The 20,042-nt window shown below is 37.7% G+C and overlaps 1 protein-coding gene across 1 annotated transcript in view; it reads left to right on the top strand.

Moving 5' to 3' along the window:
* The first annotated feature begins 920 nt into the window (after positions 1 to 920).
* The window catches only part of LOC109006621 (transportin-1-like), a 28,787-nt gene continuing 9,665 nt past the window's right edge, over positions 921 to 20,042 (top strand). The window contains exons 1-20 of the mRNA XM_018985965.2: positions 921 to 1,302; positions 2,524 to 2,811; positions 4,690 to 4,779; positions 4,969 to 5,046; positions 5,141 to 5,221; positions 11,514 to 11,564; positions 11,805 to 11,890; positions 13,051 to 13,117; positions 13,206 to 13,262; positions 13,349 to 13,378; positions 13,509 to 13,568; positions 13,731 to 13,844; positions 14,768 to 14,881; positions 15,718 to 15,816; positions 16,664 to 16,789; positions 16,903 to 16,977; positions 17,142 to 17,213; positions 17,412 to 17,522; positions 18,127 to 18,210; positions 19,306 to 19,413. Of these exons, the coding sequence (XP_018841510.1) occupies positions 1,114 to 1,302; positions 2,524 to 2,811; positions 4,690 to 4,779; positions 4,969 to 5,046; positions 5,141 to 5,221; positions 11,514 to 11,564; positions 11,805 to 11,890; positions 13,051 to 13,117; positions 13,206 to 13,262; positions 13,349 to 13,378; positions 13,509 to 13,568; positions 13,731 to 13,844; positions 14,768 to 14,881; positions 15,718 to 15,816; positions 16,664 to 16,789; positions 16,903 to 16,977; positions 17,142 to 17,213; positions 17,412 to 17,522; positions 18,127 to 18,210; positions 19,306 to 19,413 (1,980 nt within the window). The 5' untranslated portion in view covers positions 921 to 1,113. The remainder of the gene's footprint in view (positions 1,303 to 2,523; positions 2,812 to 4,689; positions 4,780 to 4,968; positions 5,047 to 5,140; positions 5,222 to 11,513; positions 11,565 to 11,804; positions 11,891 to 13,050; positions 13,118 to 13,205; positions 13,263 to 13,348; positions 13,379 to 13,508; positions 13,569 to 13,730; positions 13,845 to 14,767; positions 14,882 to 15,717; positions 15,817 to 16,663; positions 16,790 to 16,902; positions 16,978 to 17,141; positions 17,214 to 17,411; positions 17,523 to 18,126; positions 18,211 to 19,305; positions 19,414 to 20,042) is intronic.

The raw sequence follows: 20,042 nt of genomic DNA, 5'->3' as shown, positions 1-20,042 counted from the left end.
TCACATCTATCTCCTCTCAAACAACTTAAAACCATCTCATTTTACTTCCGATCAATGTTTTAAATACCGTACCAGAAATCGTACTGGCCAAAGTACTGGAACGAAATATTTCGATACCGGTACCGTTTCACGTACCGTTTTGAGATAGTCAATATGTGAATAAATTATATATAAATTATATTATAAAATAATAGTCTATATATGAATAAATTATATATAAATACATATATATAAATTATAAATAGTCTAATCTAAATTAGGGGTCAAAAAATAAGTTTATAGTTTGAAAAAAATGAAAAAAAAAACGAAGGGCGAAATATCGACAGGTATCGACCGAAATATAGGCCAGTACATGCCAAAATTGAGACTAATACAACTAGTACCGATCGGTATGGCCGATATTTGGACTGGTAGGAAACGTACATTGTACTTATACCAGCCCAGCGGTCGATACGGTATGAAATTCCAAACAATGCTTACAATCCAAATACACAACTTTCAAAAACTATATCAACTTATCTCAACTTACAAATCTCACTACTATTTATAAACCATCTCAACTCATATCATATTTAAATCCAAATGGAGTTTTAAAATTTATGAATAGTAATGAAATTTATGAGTTTTATTACATTAGACTCGCCAAAAATGCTTGGGATCTCGACATTGGGTCCCAAGCATTTATCCCGACACTGTTTTTAATTTTTTTTTATATTTAATGATTAAATAAATATTTTTTAATAATATTGTGAATTTTTTATTTTTTAAAAAAATATGTATGATTAAATTAAAAAAAAAAAGTTGAAATGCACTTGTCGGGACATTTTCTCGGGACACTTTTTTCGGTAGCTTAGTGCCGCTCTAGACTCGCACGTACACTAACAAAACCCCAGCGAAAGCGAAAACCCAGAAGCCAAAGGAATTTTTTTCTCGTAGTCGCAGACCAAAATATTTTAAACGCGAACAGAGCTTCGGCCTCTTCGGTGCTGTTCCGCCCACCCAAGCCACCAAGAAATCCTCGCAACCTGTCCTAAAGTAAAGCTCTTCCTCCAATTCCAAAACTTCTCCCCTCCCAAGAGAGCTTAGATTAAGCTTGAAAAGAAAGCTTTAATAATGGCGGAAAGTAGTGCCCCGTGGCAGCCCCGGGAGGAAGGGTTCAGAGAGATCTGCGGCCTTCTAGAGCAGCAGATTTCTCATTCCTCTTCCTCCGCCGACAAGTCCCAGATTTTGCAGCAGCTCCTGCACTACTCACAGTACCCCGATTTCAACAACTACCTCGCTTTCATTCTCGCACGTGCCGAGGTAGACCGATTTTCGTCAATTTGTCGGACATGTAATTTTGATATTAATTTCTGCCTGGATTGTGCATTTATCCATGAATTCTCGAGAAAATGGATTCTGTTTGAATTGGCGGATGCTGGATTTTGATCGGATTGTATAGGGATAGACTGATAGTGGGATTTGTAAGGTTTTTTGGATTTGATCGAACTACTTGGCTGCTGGGAAGTGGGGAATCATTGATGAAATAATGGCTTTTGTTAGATTTTGTGGTTATTGAGTAATGAGTGCATAGGAATAGTTTGATTGTGGATTAAAGGTTGATTTGATTGTAATCATGAAAAAAAATTTAAGAAAAATGAGAATGATTTGGTTGGACTTCTTCATGTTCAATTCAGCTCGAGTAGGCTTTATTTAAGTTAGCTTCTAAATGCTTTTGGACTATCCTTTTGTTTCAACAGTACATTTCCTTGAAACTTTTGCGGTACTTGAACATCACGTTTTAGGTGCATAGATAATTTGAAACTTAGTTGAACTTTGTTGTTGGTTTTCAGCGTAGAGGAGGTGGAGCATTGAACTTTGGGATGGTTATTCTTTGAGATGAGTGGAGCATACTTTATCTAAATTGTTTAGGGCTTGTTTGATGGAGCTTAAATGGCTTCTTTCTATTTTTACATAACATTATTTAGTGATCTACCATATTGGGTGGGGCCCCGAAAAAGATTTTGAGTGATCACCATAACTGGCTGGATAGGATCAATGTTAATTGTACACACAAGCACCTGTTTCATTTATTTAAGAATGAGTACACTCTTTGTATTGCCCCATTTCACAATGACACATGTTTTCATGAAACAACAAGACATTCGCTTAAAATGTCCACTTGAATCCTAAAAGCCCATCTCCTCTCTCCTAGGAAAGGGAAATAAAAATTTCAGATGGAATGATAGATTGATACTTTTTCTGGATGTGTAGATAATTTTTTTTTAGACTGTTTACACATGCTCTTGTCATAATATACTTTGGTCGGTTTTTGCCTCTGAAGGCATGTGCTGCATATCTATCATGAGGTTTTATTTATTATTCTGATATTTTAACTCCATCTTTCAATTTTCATCTTATGAGCTTGAAGAAATTTGTTTTTTTCTTGTTTGTTGTTTGGATATACCTTGAACGCATTTGGTTCTGGGTGTGCTGTTTGGTTTGAATAAATCAAAATTTTGATTTTTTGGAACTTTGAAACAGGGAAAGTCGGTGGAAATTCGACAAGCTGCTGGCTTACTTTTAAAAAATAACCTCAGAACTGCATATAAATCCATGGCTCCTGTAAACCAGCAATATATAAAATCAGAGTTGTTGCCTTGCTTGGGAGCAGCGGATAGGCACATTAGATCTACGGTTGGGACCATTATTAGCGTTGTCGTTCAACTAGAGGGAGTTTTAGGATGGCCCGAGTTGTTGCAAGCTCTAGTCAATTGCTTAGACAGTAATGACATAAATCTCATGGAAGGTGCTATGGATGCTTTGTCCAAGGTATATTCTGCATCCTTATTTTGATGGTTTATCATTGTCTTGGTATCTACAATGGCATTGAGATGAAGTACACGTGCTAGAATGCTTCTTTACTATTTATATAACTCTTCAACTCCTTATATTATGCTACTGTGATATAATCTAGCTCATTATTATGCTTTGGCATGATTTTGGGTTTAAGATGCATTGCATGGTTGAGAAATTTTTAGGAATGTATTAATTTGACATGTGCATGCAGGTTTAAAATAGTGCAAGGGTTATGGAAAAATGGTTTGGCAGTAAGATAAAAAATGTATTGAAGACAGAGAACACTCGATGGGAGAACTTAGGGAGTTTTTCTTTAATACTTTGAGTTTGTGGGCTAAGGCTCTTGTATTGAATGGAGATGATTTCTTCAATCTGTTTTAGTTGTTTTTTTACTTTGAGTTTGTAGGTATTTTCTCTTGTATATTTCCGGTGTACTTGAGCTATGCCTATTCTTGGTAATAAAATCTCTTACTAATTATAAAAAAAAAAGTAAGATAAAAAATGTAACATGAATTCTTTATGGGGCTTTATATGTTTATAGAAAGCAACATGATTTAGCTCTTTTGTTGTATCTGTTTCCATTCATTATGTATTGGAAACCTTGATTATCTAGAGTCTGGTGAACAGAACCTGAAGTTACAAAAGAAGTATTTATGTTAATGTTTTGGTCTACATAAACATAATTGCTTTCATCTTCAGCAAAGTTTTATTTCCTGCTCAATTGACTATGCGGGTAGAACATTCAATTCAAAATGGTATCTTTTTTTTTTTTTTTTGTTGTTGTTATCTTCCTATCTACCAGGTTTTATATGGTTTTAGTTAAATTATCTTAGTATATAATTGCTTAAAATAGAATTACACTATAGAAGTAATGCCTAATCATCCTGTTAGGATTGATCTAAGCCAACTCATTGTATGATTCAACATGCCAACTATTAAACAATTTTTTAGAATGGCACAATAGCCAGCAGAAACGTCATGGAATCCCCCACCCTTGGTGGATGCCTCCAACAAGGAGGAGCATATACCGGGTTGTATGTGTGATTTTTTAGAGCATGGACTAGGACAGAAGAAAAATAACCAAGTTTACCCATATTAATGATCAGTACCAATAAATAGGATAAATTGGAAAAACTCCACTCACTTTAACCTCAGGCCTTGTACGAGGTCCTCAAAACCTAGAAAGAATGAAAGATGGCTATTAAATTAATGTAGCTTAAGGTGATAAATGTAAAAATTACTAGCTTGATTTGTATTGGCATAAGAAATCACTCATATGTGCTTAATTCATCCACATGTTGTCATTGTCATATTCTTCATTATTTGTCCCAGCACCCTTAAATGTTTGTGGGGTTTGGTAGCACAAGCTCTCCTTTTTAACTTTAATGATGTGTGTGAACACACGCACGATTGAGAGACAGGACATATAACTTTTTGGTTGATTTTGGCCTCGTTTGTTTTCAGGAAACTTCTCAACTCATCTCATATAATCATTACAATTTTCCTAAATTCCCATACAAAATAAAATAAACAATTCAACTTTTTCAAATCCAAAAACAAAAATAATATTAAAAAAATATATTCTAACAATATCTTATTTAACTTTCAACTTTTATCTCAACTCATTTCGTCTCGTCTCATCTCATCTACGAAAACAAATGGGGCCTTAATCTTGGGATACAAATTCTCATCTCTAGGCCTTGGTAACAAGGTGTTTGTAGAGTTCCTTTTATGTTTATTTGGTATCATTCTGTTGGAACAATTATAAGCACTTAAACGATTCTTTCACTTTAGCTCTTCATAGCAAGGATGTGTTATATATATTTTTACTAAATTTAATATATTTGACAGATTTGTGAGGATATCCCGCAAGTTCTTGATTCAGATGTATCTGGCTTAGCTGAGCGCCCTATCAGTATACTTCTTCCTAGATTATATAAGGTAGACTTTTTTTCCCATTTCTTTTGTACTGAACGTCAGTTCAAATCTTCTGTCTAACTATAACTGTCCTGCTCAAGTTTAGAATAGGACCTTTTTTGTTTACTTATCAAAAAAAGAATAGGACCTTTTAACTTGTCATGCTGCTATTCAGTTTTTTGGTGGATTTTTTACCTATTTTTTTTATTTCAGTTTTTCCAGTCACCACATGCCTCATTAAGAAAGCTTTCCCTGGGTTCTGTTAATCAATACATTATGTTGATGCCCACTGTAAGTATAATCGAATAAATTTCTTTCAGTACTCATTGAACCTTATCCAGTTAAACAATCATGGTAGTTACTATTATAAGTTAATTTTCCGCAGGCTTTATATGTATCTATGGAGCAATATCTCCAGGGTCTGTTTGTTCTTGCTCATGATCCTGTCTCAGAAGTTCGAAAATTGGTAAGTACTTTATCTTTTCTTACTGTTTGTGAGTTTTATCTCGAGAAAAATTTATCTATGGAGCAATATCTCGTCTTATTGTTGGACCAGATTTTTTCTCTCCGTACATTTTCTTTTGACGATGGAAAACAAACATTTTTTCTCTTCGTTGAGTTTGGGTGGTCTGTGATTGCATTATATGACAGTGGTTTGGGGGTGTGGTGTGCTTAGGATGGGTTTCTCGAAGTGCATTGCAATAGAAACCAAACTGTTTGAGGTGGTAAGGAATGGACGCCATGTAACACTGACTGAGAAAGGATGGAAAGTTGTAAAAGAGATGAGTTTGGGGTTAGTGACAACTTGTTGGTTCTCTAAAGCTCCGGAGGAAAATCTGAAGGTTGGGAGTAAGGAGTTCTACACTGCTCACCGAGAAGGGGATAGAGGTTACATAGCCCAACATTGTTCTAACTTCAGAGGAATCTTCATGGCTTTAGTGGAGTACGGCGGGGGAGGTCGTTGGAGCTTTATCTTCATTCCAGGGGATAAGGACGGAATGGGATGGAGGAAACTGACAGGGGTGTTGAAGGAAGTTGGAAGAGAAGGTGGCTCTTTGTGGTTGCCTCCATCAACGACGATGGTGCACACATCGATTCCTCGGTCGTACAAGGAGGTGCTTCAAAGTTAGAAGGAGACGCCTCAAGATGTGCAGTGCACAACGAGGGTAGGTAGGCCAAGGTCAGGGGGCACCACTCTTTCGGCAGGTGTTTAGAACCGTCAGGGGGGTGGTAGGGAAGTGGTGGGTCTGAAAGAGGAAACACTGCTTCAGGCTTTGGTTGAAATGGAGAATCGACTGAGTGCTTTAACTGATGAGTTAATTGGCTAAAACAGTGCGTTAAGGGGAAGGAGACTTTGCAGTCGGGCTTGGGCCTGGGTTGTGGCCAAGATTTAGGGGCTCAAGACTAATGGTCCTGGGCTGATGCAGAGGGCCCAATGGTTTTAGCTCTTTTGGTTAGCTGAAGGGGATGGAAAGGGCTTGGGCCCATGTGTTGGGCCTAAGCCCATGGGGCGGCTTTCAACCCTTCCATAGACAGGCCTGTCCTAGAGGAAGAGAGCGCAGGGGGGAGCTGACTTTTCGGCGACTAGGTCCAAGCCACCGTCGTTGGCGGGGGGTCAGGTGACCCCGCGGAAGGTTGCCGATCTACCGTCGGAGGCGACAACATTTATAGAAGACTGAAACGAGAGTCCCTACAGTCGTGAGATTCTCGATGATCCCGATGCGGTCGCCGTCGCACCCACAACATTGGAACTTGCACATAATCAATTGATGGTGGCTCCTGGTGCATTCACAAGGACAACTCAGGTGCTTAGCCCGTTGGGAAGTGAAGATTTAGTAGAGGGGGGTATGAACCTCTCTGGTTGCCCCACGTCTCTGGCTGTGAGGCCGTTAACTCTCCTATCGGCGTTCTTGAACTGGAAAACTCATCTGAAAATGGAGGAGGGAGCAATATGAGAAATGAGGTGCTCCCTGTGGGGGGGTCAGAAGTTGAGGATCTGCAGTTGGCAATGTGAAGGGGGCTGTTTCGATGGGGGGGTGGGATGCTGATCCCATAAGCATGCTCCATCCTAGCCTCAACACAGAAATGTTCATATTGGAGTGGGTGTTTAAGAAGGTTGAGGTGATACAAGATGTCATTGGGGTGTCCTGCATAGGATTTGAAGAACAATTTAGAGCCTTTCTTGTGGCCATTGAAGATAGCAGATTGAAGTCCGCCACTAAGAGAGATAGGGAACTTAAAAGGCTTAGATGTTCCATTAATTATGAAGTAAAGGTGGAGAGTGGTGGAAGGGATAGATTGAAAGGGAAGGGGTCCACCTTTGCTCATGAAACCAAAGATCCTCTCTTGGAACGTGTGGGGGCTTAATGATCGCAATAAGCGCCTTTGCATTAAATCTTTATTGCGTACATGGAGTTGTGGGTCATTGATAGAAAAATTATTCGGAGTTTGTGGGGGTATTCATACGTGGGTTGGTTATATTTGGCTTCGTCAGGAGCGTCATGTGGTGTTCTTCTTATGTGGGATAAAAGAGTGGTGGAGGCGGAAGAGGAGTGCGTTGGTTCTTTCTCGGTCGCTAGCTATTTTAAAAATGTTCTTCAGGAAACAAAGTTGTGGGTCATTGATAGAAGAATTATTCGGAGTTTGTGGGGGTATTCACACGCGGGTTGGTTATATTTGGCTTCGTCAGGAGCGTCATGTGGTGTTCTCCTTATGTGGGATAAAAGAGTGGCGGAGGCGGAAGAGGGGTGTGTTGGTTCTTTCTTGGTCACTAGCCGTTTTAAAAATGTGGTAGATGGGTGGGAGTGGGCTTTTGTAGTAGGCATTTATAGGCCTAACATGGATAGAGATACGAGAAGACTTTGGGAGGAATTGGTGGGTTTATATTGTTTATGGGAGGTGTTGTGGTTATGGGTGGGGATTTCAACATCGTCCGCTTTCCTAGCGAGCGATCGGGGAATTATTGAATCTCTCTAGCCATGGAGGAGTTCTCGGAGTTCATTTTTGATCTAGATCTCATGGATCTTCCCATGGTTAGTGGCGAGTCCACATGGTCCAATAGTTGGGATTGGTCGACATTGGATAGATTTCTTGTCTCTTTGTTGTGGGAGGCCCACTTTCTGGAGTTGTGTCAGAAGAGGCTGCCCTGCGTATGCTCATACCATTTTCCTATCCTGTTAGATTGCGGGAGCATCCATGGGGGACGTCAGTATTTCAAGTTCGAAAATATGTTGTTAGCAGATGGTGGTTTTGTAGAGAAGGTGTGACATTGTTGGGCTTCTTATCAAAATTTGAAGGCACCCCCTGTTTCATTCTAGCAGGCAAGCTTAAGGCTTTGAAGCAAGATATAAAAAAGTGGAACTTGGAAGTTTTTGGTAGCGTTGTCAACCAAAAGACTACTCTTATGGAGGAATTGCAGGAGTTAGAGGGGAGGGAGTTGGTGGGAGACACCTCGGAGGAGGCATCATTGAAGAAGAGTTCGGTAGTGACAGATTTGGAGAGGGTTTCTGTTAATGGAGGGGACTTCATGGCGACAAAAATCCAAGACCCTTTGGCTGAAAGAAGGCGATAAATGTATGAAATTATTTCATAAAGTGGCTAATTCTCATAGGCGCAACATTTCTTTTGTATAATCATTGTGTACTCGAGTTTGGCCTTTTTTCATGTCTTAATATATTTCTTCTTACTTATAATAAAAAAAAAATCTCGTAGGCGCAACAATGGCATTGAGACACTTCATTCAGGTACTCAAGTGCTCACTTCATCCTCTGAATTAGAAACTCATATTGTGCAATACTACGAGAACCTTCTCACGGAACCGGCCTGTTGGAGGCCGAAGCTTGATAACTTGTTGTTTGAGTCCATTGATTCGCAGAGTGCGAGTTGGCTGAAAAGACTCTTTGAAGAAGTTGAAATTCATAAGGTTATTATTAGGATGGCCAAGGACAAAGAACGGGGCCCGGATGGCTTTTCAATGGGGTTTTTTCAAGCCCGTTGGGATATTATAAAATGCGATGTTTTGCAGGTTTTTAGGGAGTTCCACTCATTCAGAAAGTTTGAAAAGTGCCTCAATGCGACATTCATTGCTCTTATTCCAAAGAAACCTAGGGCTATGACAGTTGAGGAGTTTTGTCCCATAAGCCTTGTGAGTGGAGTATATAAGATCATTGCGAAGGTCCTGGCCAACCGCCTAAGTTTGGTTTTGGAACAAATTATTTTCTAAGCCTCAAAATGTGTTTGTTCGAGGGAGACAAATCCTAGACTTGGTTCTTACAGCCAATGTGTGCTTGGATCATAGGCTGCAGGAGGGAGTCCTTGGTATTTTATGCAAGCTTAACATGGAAAAGGCGTATGATCATGTGAATTGAGATTTTCTTATATACCTGCTTGGGAGATGTGGCTTTGGTGATAGGTGGATTTCATGGATTCAACATTTTGTATCCACTGCTCGTTTCTCGGTGCTAGTGAATGTCACCCCTGCTGGCTTTTTTAACAGTTCTCGTAATTTAGGCAAGGGGATCCATTATCTCCTCTTCTCTTTGTTATAGTCATGGAGACACTTGGCCAAATGGTAAAGGCGGCGGTTGGAGGTAGTTTTCTCTCAGGATTTTCGGTGGGTAATGGTAATAATGACTTAATCATAATTTCACATCTCTTGTTTGCAGATGATACTCTACTTTTTTGTGAACCAGATCATGGCCAGATTCAAACTCTACGAGCTCTCTTATTATGTTTTGAAGCCATGTTGAAGCTTGAGGTGAATTTGAGTAAATCCAAGATGGTCGCGGTGGGTTTAGTGCCCATCATCAACAGCTTGGCGAGTCTCTTGGATTGTAAAGTATCCTTGCTGCCTATGAAATATTTGGCCTTCCGTTGGGGGCGACTTTTAAGGCTAGAGCTATTTGAGATGTGGTCGTGGAGAAAATAGAGAAAATGTTGGTTGGTTGTAAACGAATGTATTTATCGAAATGGGATCGGCTCACACTACTTAAGAGTACTCTAATGAATTTTTCCACCTATTTTTTTTATCTTTGTTCCCTTTGCCTGCAGGGGTGGCGAACATGATTGATAAACTATTCCGGGCCTTCTTATGGGGGGGAGTGGGGAAGGAAAAGAAATTTCATATTGTTCATTGGAATAAAGTTTGCTCCTCAATTTCGAATGGAGGACTGAGAGTGTGCAACCTGAGGACCTTTAATAAAGCCTTATTGGGGAAATGGTTGTGGAGGTATCACTCGAAGGGGGAGTCGTTGTGGAAGGAAATTATCGATTGTAGACACGGAAGTGATTGGGTGGGTTGGTGCTATAAGGAAGTGCCCTTGGCCGTAGGGTATGGTGTGGGCTTGTGGAAATTTATTAGAAAGGGGTGGTCGAGTTTTGTAAGCCATACCTGGTTCGTGGCTGGAGAGGGTGCCAGAATTAGGTTTTGGTAGGATTTTGGTGTGGAGATCATGCTCTTAACACAGTTTTTCCAGCTCTCTATGGTATTGCAGCAAACAAGGATGCTTCTGTGGTAGATGCAGTGGAGGGTTAATGGCAGCAATAAATGTATAGTTAGGGCGTATTACAAAATATTGATATCACAAGCTGATTCACATTTCCTTTGGAAGACTATCCAGAGGTCTCTTGTGCCTTCTAAAGTGATTTTCTTTGTATGGACAGCTGCTCTTGGGAAGATATTGACCTCGGACAACTTGAGAAAGAGGGGCTGCATTGTGATGGATTGGTGCTATTTGTGTAAAAAGAATGGAGAATCAGTGGACCACTTATTATTGTATTGTGAGGTGACAAGGGTGCTATGGGATGAGATCTTTAGAAGAGTCGACGTTGCATGGGTTATGCCTTTGCGGGTGGTGGATTTACTGGCTTGTTGGAAGGAGATTCAAGGTTGTCCTCAAGTGGCAGTAGTGTGGAAGATGATTCCGTTGTGCATCATGTGGTGTATTTGGTCGGAAAGAAATGAGCGGTGTTTTGAAGATAGGGAGCTTACAATGGCGGAGCTGCATAATTTTTTTGTACACACTTCAATGCTTTGGTTTTCAGCCATTGTACTTAATGGAAACAATGTACATAACTTCTTGTCTTTAATCTCTTGATCTTAGAATGTATTTAGGTATTCTTTTGTATCCTTTCTATGTACACGAGCTATGTCTATTTCATTCGTATCAATAAATTTACTCATAAAAAAAATGAATCTAATGTAACTCTAAAATAGTTGTTGTCCAGTGGAAATGAAATTATTTACCCTTAATTAACTCTTCTGATGTTTAGAAACCTAGTTGTATATAACTATTTGTTAAAATCCAATTGTTCGTACCAGGTCCAGTGCCGCACCTTTTTGTTTCATTATGTATTGTACTTAAAGCGAAAAATATAATGCTAATGATGGATGAAACAAATTGTGGATTTATCATTTATCTTTCATGCATCCAATGTCAGTTTGAATAGAGTCGAGGCTTAATATTGTTTGTTTATTATTTTAGGTACTTCTCATGTATACATCCTGTATACTTGGGCTATGCCTCATTTTCCAATGAATAAAATTTCTTGATTACCTATCAAAAAAATATTGTATGATTATTATTGGTCACGTTGATGGTCACTGTTATTCTTTAGTACTAAGATGAGTGGAAAGTGGTGCTCTTTCTTACATCAATAGTTTTTTTAGCTCCACTTTCCACCTTTGGGCTTTTTAGTGGTTTTGTCATTTAATCCTGTAAGCTTGTCTACAATCTCATCTATTTATTGTATTCCTATAGGTTTGTGCAGCATTTGTTCAACTAATTGAAGTCCGTCCATCTTTCTTGGAGGTTAGCATTTTGTTCTCCACCATTGTAGTTTTAGGCACGTATTATATTTGTAGTACATACTCTTTCCTACGTAGCAATTATTTATACATAGTGCTTGCATGTAGTTTCCTTGAGTGTATAGGGACTTTTTCTGTGTGCATCAAACTATCATGCTATCTTCTCTTGCTGTGGCTATTTTCTATTTTAATGCCACCACTTCTTTTTAGCTTTGCTGAACCAATTTTTCACATTTTAATGCAGCCACATTTGAGTAATATAATTGAATACATGTTGCAAGTCAACAAGGATACTGATGATGAAGTGGCTCTTGAGGCCTGTGAATTCTGGTAGTCCTCTTTGCGAACTCTTGATTTACAATGGTAGTCATTTATGTAGCTATTTGATCTCACGTAAATAAATGTTAGGAGCTTTCTTTCTTGTTTCCTGCTTCCCTCCCATCGTGGAACTTCATATTTTTGTGCTAAGGTGCTTTCAATTAGCGAATAGAAGGAAAAGGAGGTTTCTGGTGTTCTCTTTTTGCATGCTGAATATTGTTGTCGTAGTGTTCATTATTTCAATTGATCAGTGTAAAATTAGGTGACCTCAGTTGGTTATGTTTTGAGTCTAAACGATTTTGATTATTTCGGCTATCGGCATCTGGTGGGGCTAATTTACGTGGTAGATAACTCTACCAGTCTCTCTTTCCCATGCACTCATCTACATCTTCACAGTTCGTTTATCCAGTACATTAATCCCTCCCCCTTTTCTCTACACCCATCCACCCATAATACCATATGCTTGTATGTATATGCATTAGAAGATATGGGATTGGATGTTTAGTTTTTGGCTTTGGATACTAGATACAGAGATGGCTAACTTATTGTTCAACTTTAAATTTTCTGGCTAACCCTGTTTGGGACTTGTGTTATGTGGTCGGTCTTGCTTTTTATGGATCAAGGTTTAGGAATTAAAACAGAGTTCGTGCTAATTGTTCTTTTAGTCCTTTGCCCTCCAATCCCTGTGCAAGATTGTCATAGGTATCTCTGTAGGACCAGGAGTTCATATACAACTTTGGCTTTCAGGGTATTGGGTTGGGGCTAACAGTCATCACTATTTTTTTTCCCAGTTCAGAAAGGCTAAAGATTATTTTAATTATGTTCTTGATAAATTTGATGCGTCTTGCTGTGTTCATATTTAACCTCTTTTTTTTTTTCAAAAAATGCTCTATGTATTGAATAACAACCTGTGTGGAAATGTTTTTCTTTATTATTGTGGCGTGGCAATTTTGTTCTTTTGCTTGCTTGTAAAAATAAAAAATAAAGAGTTCATCTTTCATATGACACTTAAAAGTTGCTTAAAAAATGTGTAATCGTTTAGTGGGATGATTATGGCATTTGGTTTCTGATGTTTGGAACTCTGAAACAGATTTTTGGTAAATTTCCTTTTTTTTTCAAAACTTTTTGGTCCTTTGATAAGCTTCCTTTTCCATATGGATTATGATTGTCAGGTCTGCATACTGTGATGCTCAGTTACCACTAGGGAATTTAAGAGAGTTCTTGCCACGTCTAGTTCCGGTATAGTTAGCACTCTATCAAGATTTTTCTTGACAATAATTTTTCTCTGGAGTCGTGCAATTCTTTAATGTATCTGTTTCCGTTACAGGTGTTGTTGTCCAACATGGTTTATGCCGACGATGATGAATCAATTGTGGACGCCGAGGTTAACTTTTATGGGTCAATTGGTTTTGAGGTGTATCTGAATTGATTATTGCTCATAATTCACCTGGATTCAATTTATTTTTGCAGGAGGATGGGTCACTCCCAGATCGTGATCAGGTTGGAACCATGTTGTCGTTGTTGCGTTCTTGGGTTTTCTATGGTTTGCATATTTCTTCAGTTGTAACATTGTGCTCATCAAGTTTTATTTTTTTTGTTCTTTCCTCTGCTTCTATTTTTTGCCCTGCAGGACCTCAAGCCTCGTTTCCATTCCTCGCGATTTCATGGATCAGATAATGCAGAAGATGATGTAAGTAAACCATCATCATTCTTCCTTTGCTTATTGAACAAGTTTTGGCCAGTCAAGTTGACTCAGCAAAGATCATATGGTTTTTTGCTTTCATTAATGATTTTTGGAAGGTTAAATAATTGTTGTGGAGTTCTATTCAAATCACACTTCTCAAATCTACAGGATGATGACATTGTTAATGTATGGAATTTACGGAAGTGCAGTGCTGCTGCTCTTGATATACTCTCAAATGTGTTTGGGGATGAGATTCTTCCAACACTGATGCCTATAGTTCAGGTGATTGATTTAGTTGGGATTCAAAGCAAATACCTGATTGTGTAAGGATATATTGCTTTCATTGCTTCTTTTCTTCTGTAATTTTCTTTCTTATTCCCATCTCCGCATTTGCTTGCATTGGGGATGTGATAATGCAGGTGATTGAACCAATATGTTTTTCTGAACAATCAGAAATGGTCCTTGTCATTGCTCATGAAATTACGCTGTTCAATAATGTTGAAAATGATATTTTGATATTTTAGGTTTTGATGGTTTATTGGTTATATACCTATAAAAAAAGGTTTTGATGGGTTATTTTGGTTATTAAGGCCACTGATATACTTATCCTGTAATTTAGTTTTAAACATTTGTTTATATTGTGTGTGTGTGTGTGTGGCCGTTGTATATGTAAACTTCAAAACATGTGCTGGTACTTTGGAAATCATTATCATACATGTTCATGCACGAGAATCCAAGCAATACTTGAATTGCCGTCAATTTGTTGAATTAAAACAGTAGCTTTTTTTTTTTTATTTGCACTGGGTATCTAGGAGCAAAGTCTTGACTAATCTCAGGTTGCACAGGCTCTCAGCAAGGAGTTTCCCGCAAGTGCACCTTAGATAATATAAGGGGAAATTTCCCTAGTTTGATGGCCCTTGGAAGTTATTTGCACCAAAGGGTTTGAACCTTAGACCTAGAGTGAGCATACCACCAAGACCAAGGCTCTTACCACTTGAGCCAAACCCTAGGGGTTTAAAACAATAGCTGAAAACTGAACTTGAATCACCCTTTTTTTCAAAGGTAGCCGGTAACATCAGGTAGGATTCTTCTCCATAAATTTTAAGTGCAAGTTGGATCCAAATGTATCCTGTTGGAGAAATGTTTCTCTTGAAGTAGCAGCTCCTGCATCAAATACATGTTTTTCACTTTTCAAATTTCCTCAGGTGAACTTGTCCAACACCGATGATACAGCCTGGAAAGATAGGGAAGCTGCTGTTTTGGCTCTTGGCGCCATTGCTGAAGGTTGCATTCATGGTCTTTATCCTCATTTATCTGAGGTAATATTTCATTGTCTGATTTTAATTAGCCAAGTTTTGAAGCACATGGCTTATGACTTACAGAAAAATGGGGGTAAATCTGATGCATATATGCCTTATTTTTTCCAGTGAGATTTTGCTTGTTGCTAGGTTTGAATTATTTTATTTTTCTGTTTTGTGAATTTGATTGTCTCCTTGTCTTTTGACTTTTTATCCCCATTCTTTCTAGAGCTTATTTTTATACTATTCAGTTGTGTAATTCCTTACTTTTCACTTGGATGGGAATTATGGAATTGCTATACTTTTGACTCAGAATTTAGTTTTGGCTTTACTATTTTGCATTTTTATATTGATATCATCATCATCACCACAGCAGTAGGTAGGTCTTGCAGTGTGTAGTTAAAAGTTTTTGTATCTAGATAGTAAGAAATGAGAAATTCGTATTCTATACTGTTTCTTATTATACACTTTCTACTTACCAAAATGAAAAGCATCGAGGCTTGCTGATTCAGCACATTTGAAAGCTTGATTTATCTCTTTTGCAGATCGTCACATTTCTAATCCCTCTTTTAGATGATGAGTTTCCACTCATACAAAGTATTTCATGCTGGATACTTTTGACTCAGAATTTAGTTTTGGCTTACTTTTTTGCATTTTTATATTGATATCATCATCATCACCATATCAGTAGGTAGGTCTTGCAGTGTGTAGTTAAAAGTTTTTGTATCTAGATAGTAAGAAATGAGAAATTTGTATTCTATACTGTTTCTTATTCTACACTTGCTGCTCACCAAAATGAAAAGCACCGAGGCTTGCCAATTCAGCACATTTGAAAGCTTGATTTATCTCTTTTGCAGATCGTCACGTTTCTAATCCCTCTTTTAGATGATAAGTTTCCACTCATACGAAGTATTTCATGCTGGACACTTTCTCGTTTCAGCAAATTTATTGTTCAGGTATAATGACATATCCATTCCATTGTCCGGTTGTAGTTAAAGATCATTATTGCTTTGATGCATTTCACTTGTATATGCCTCTCTTAGGCTGATAAAATGCATGATGAGATGAAGCTTGAGTGGGTTTTTTGAATAAAATATTTTAGAGTAAGCTGGATTAGACAGAACATCAGAATTTAATTGTTGTGGACTAAGGTAGAAAGGCAGGAATGATGCTGGTGCTCTGGAGAAACTCAGATCCACTGTTAGTTAATTTGGTCCAATCTCATGGATGAACAAGGGGGTGTCCACTCTACTAGGACGTTGTGTGCTCAACAGATGTCCTATCTGAATGCAAAGCATTCTTCAATAAGCTGGCTAGAAGTCAGCCGTGATTATAGGGAGCAACATCATGCCTCTAAAATAGCTTAGCTGAACTGAAGTTTGTCAGAAGTGTTTTCTGAACATACAAGTGATACTTTTAAGTGCAGATACTCTGTGAAACATTATTCTCAATGAGTAAGAAATAGAACACGCCCAGAACATCATGAAGCACTAGGTGCTCAAGAGAACTTTACAGTACTCTTCCATGAGTTCATCCAGATCCTAAATCACTTAAAAGCAAATTAGATGTAGTTCTCTATTGAAGCAGGGAATTTTCATCAAACTTACATGCCCATAGGATTTGGCATATAAGGTATCTGATAACACATTGAATATGCCTTTATACTTGAAATATATACACACACACACATATATATATATATGTATATGCATAATACAGTTGTGATTCATTTCAGATCTGGTAGTATTATGACTTATTTAGCTAGATTTTGTGGTTGATAACTAATCTTTCCTTCTATCTCAGGGTATTGGACATCAAAAAGGCTATGAGCAATTTGACAAGGTTCTTATGGGTCTTCTGCGAAGAATATTGGATCCTAACAAGAGGGTGCAAGAGGCTGCTTGTTCAGCTTTTGCAACACTGGAAGAGGTTATTTCTTTTCTATAATGTGTCCCATTCTTTTTCTAGATGCGGGATGTGGTTTTAATATTTCATTTTTGGTAGTTTTATAAATTGGTAAATGGAGGTTTATTAATTTGCAGGAGGCTGCTGAAGAGCTGGCACCACGCTTGGAAATTATTTTGCAGCATCTAATGTGTGCTTTTGGGAAATATCAGGTTGTTTTCTGGACATTGCTTTAACCAAGTTCCTTTCAGTAGTACAATAATAATATGTAATTCTGGTTGATTACATAATGAATCTGTGCAATTCTTTATGCTTTGTATCCTATTATGTATTACTTTGGCTTTGTGGAATTAAAATCTTGTATGATTATACCTAGAGACGGAACCTCAGAATTGTATATGATGCTATTGGAACCTTAGCAGATGCTGTTGGAGAGGAGCTAAATCAGGTATCATCATTATGCTCAAGATAATCTCACCATCCCATTTTCCACCTGCACTTCTTTTGAAGTGATGTTTACATCATTAAAATATATATTTTTAGCCAAAAAAATAAATTGATGTTTTCATTATTGTACTGGAAGTTTGTTGCCCTGTTCATTTGTGGAGAAGACAATTACATGCCAAATCACTGTCTGAATTTGCAGTCCAAGTATCTTGACATTCTGATGCCTCCATTGATTGCAAAGTGGCAACAACTTTCTAATTCAGACAAGGACATCTTTCCGCTTCTGGAGTGTTTTACATCCGTAGCACAGGTATTTTCACTCATTTCTTTTGATCTCAATTGTTGTAGTATTTAAAAAATTGTGACTCTGCTAATTGTTACGATAATAATCGGGCTTTGCCTATTGTTATGAATAACACTTCTTGATTACCGATAAACAAAATTGTTATGATAATAATCTACTCTAAGCCATCATTACAATAACAAATAGCAAAGGGGCATAAAGGGCCTCTTGTTGGAATGCTCGAGTAACACTGAAGAACTCCACAAGAAAAATTCCATTCACCAGTACTGAAAAACATACTGAAGAGATAATATGGGCAAACAACCACACTATTTGTCCCCGAAGCCATTCTCAACAAGGAAAAGTTTGAATAGTTTTTTCTTTTGGTAGAAAGTTTGGGAGTTATCGCACAAAGGTCTTCAACTTGAGTTTCAAGTACCAGATCTCTCTTAAATCATCTGTGGTCCTTTAAAAAGTAAATCCGCTTGAGCCAACTATGAGTCTGAGTACGCCACATATATGGTTAATGTGCCAACCACATGCATTCATACTTCTATAGCCGTTATTCTGATCACACAAATAACTTGGAGTTGCTGTATTGCGGAAGAATAACAAGTTTTTCTTCTTGCAGGCATTGGGTAATGGATTCTCTCAATTTGCCGAGCCTGTATTTCAGAGGTGCATAAGCATCATCCAGACACAAGAATTGGCAAAGGTCTTAGTATTTTGATATCGACTGTTGATGACTTAGCTGTTTTAATTCATTTGTTTATTTTTTAGCTAATGAATTGGTAATATTTCTTTAAGGTTCTACTTATCACACACACACACACACACACTACCTTGTGGTCTGAAGTTCTCTCTTTATTTTAATGTTAATGTTACTGTTCATTGTTACTTTGGCTTTTTTTAGATGTATATATTTGGATAAGGTTGTTTTAGATGTTAACAGAAAGGCTCATAGACATCAAGTTGGCAATAAGTTTTTTTGAGCATTAATAATATCTCTTATTACAAAAAAACTTATTGCCAACTTGACGTCTATGTGCCTATCTGTTAAAGAAAAAGAATCAACAGTTAGTGATCCTTGCTTTCAAGTCATAGCTTCATCTTGGAAATTCCAAAAGTCTGGTTGGGGAAACTTAAGTTGTTTATCGTGTAAAAAACAATGGTATCTTGGAAACTCATTGGAAGAGAGACACTCTTTGGCATCGATGCCAACATAGTGCATTGAGTTTATCAACTTCACAAGTAAGAGAAGTCACAATATGAAATGCTGCTTGAATCTAGTACGAATTTCAGTGGTATCTTTTGTTTTTTTTATTGGCACCAGGTGTCCGGGAACAACATCCCGACTAATCCCGGGGGTGCATAGGTCATCGGTAAGGAGTTTCCTACAAGTGCACCTCGGATAATTCAATGAGAAAATCTCCCAGTCCAATGGCCCCTAGAGATTGTTTGCATGCAGTGGGATTCAAACCTTAGATCTGAAGGGAGCATACCTCTAAGTCCAAGTCCTTTACCACTTGAGCCAATCCTTAGGGGTTAAAAAAAATACAATGTTGTGTCTTCATCACTCAGTGGTATCTTTCATCATTCAGAATCCTGCATATGTTTTGTGCGCCGGTAACATTGGCATAATTTCTGAAAGCCTAACTATTCTGAATTCTTGTGGCATTAGTGTCACTTAAAATTGCATGGCATTACATAAACCTCATAGTGTCCATTCTTCTTTTAAGATATTTGATCCCTGTAAAATATGTTCCAGCTTCTAATTTTTGCAAGATGCTTATTTGAAATTCTATTGCAGGTCGATTCTGTTTCAGCAGGGGTTCAATATGATAAAGAGTTTGTTGTATGCTGTCTTGATCTGCTCTCTGGACTTGCAGAGGGTCTTGGCAGTGGGATAGAGAGTCTGGTACTCTTTTTTCTCTGAATTTTCTGCATCAAGAAAAGATATGAAATAAAGTGTATTGCTTTCTTATCTGCTTGCTTTAGTGGCTTCCCTTCTGAGATTTTTTTCTCTATAGAAAAAAGTTGTTTTGTATTCATTAAGAGAGCAACTTCACTCAAAGAAAAAAGAAAGCAACTCCACTCTGAAAATAAGACATAACTAAACATATCTGGCTGTTATCTATATAATACTGCTAGACAATGGATTGGGATATACATAAAAATGATTTTATCTTGGAATGAGTAATTATTGGATAGATAGTCATTATACTACAAGGGCCTGCTTTCTTCCTTTGTTGTTTACTTATGCCAACTTATGTTTGGGGATGAAAAATATGATTGTATGGCTCGTTTGGGAAGTGAGATGAGATGAGAATTCTGTGAATAGTAGTGAAATGGTTTTGAGTTAAGATGTTTTATTGGGTTTTGGAAAGTGAGAAAAAGTTGAATGAAAATATTATAAAAGTTAAAATATTGTTAGAATATAATTTTTTAATATAATTTTTGTTTTGAAATTTGAAGTAGTATTGTTTTTTGTGTTTTGTTTAGAAGTTTGGGAAAACTGTAATGATTAGGCAATGATTAGATGAAAAA

This window comes from Juglans regia, chromosome 16 (genome assembly GCF_001411555.2).
Source record: "Juglans regia cultivar Chandler chromosome 16, Walnut 2.0, whole genome shotgun sequence".
NCBI lineage: Eukaryota > Viridiplantae > Streptophyta > Magnoliopsida > Fagales > Juglandaceae > Juglans > Juglans regia.
The sequence above is the reverse complement of the archived record's forward strand: the minus strand, read 5'-3'. Positions and strand labels throughout refer to the sequence as shown.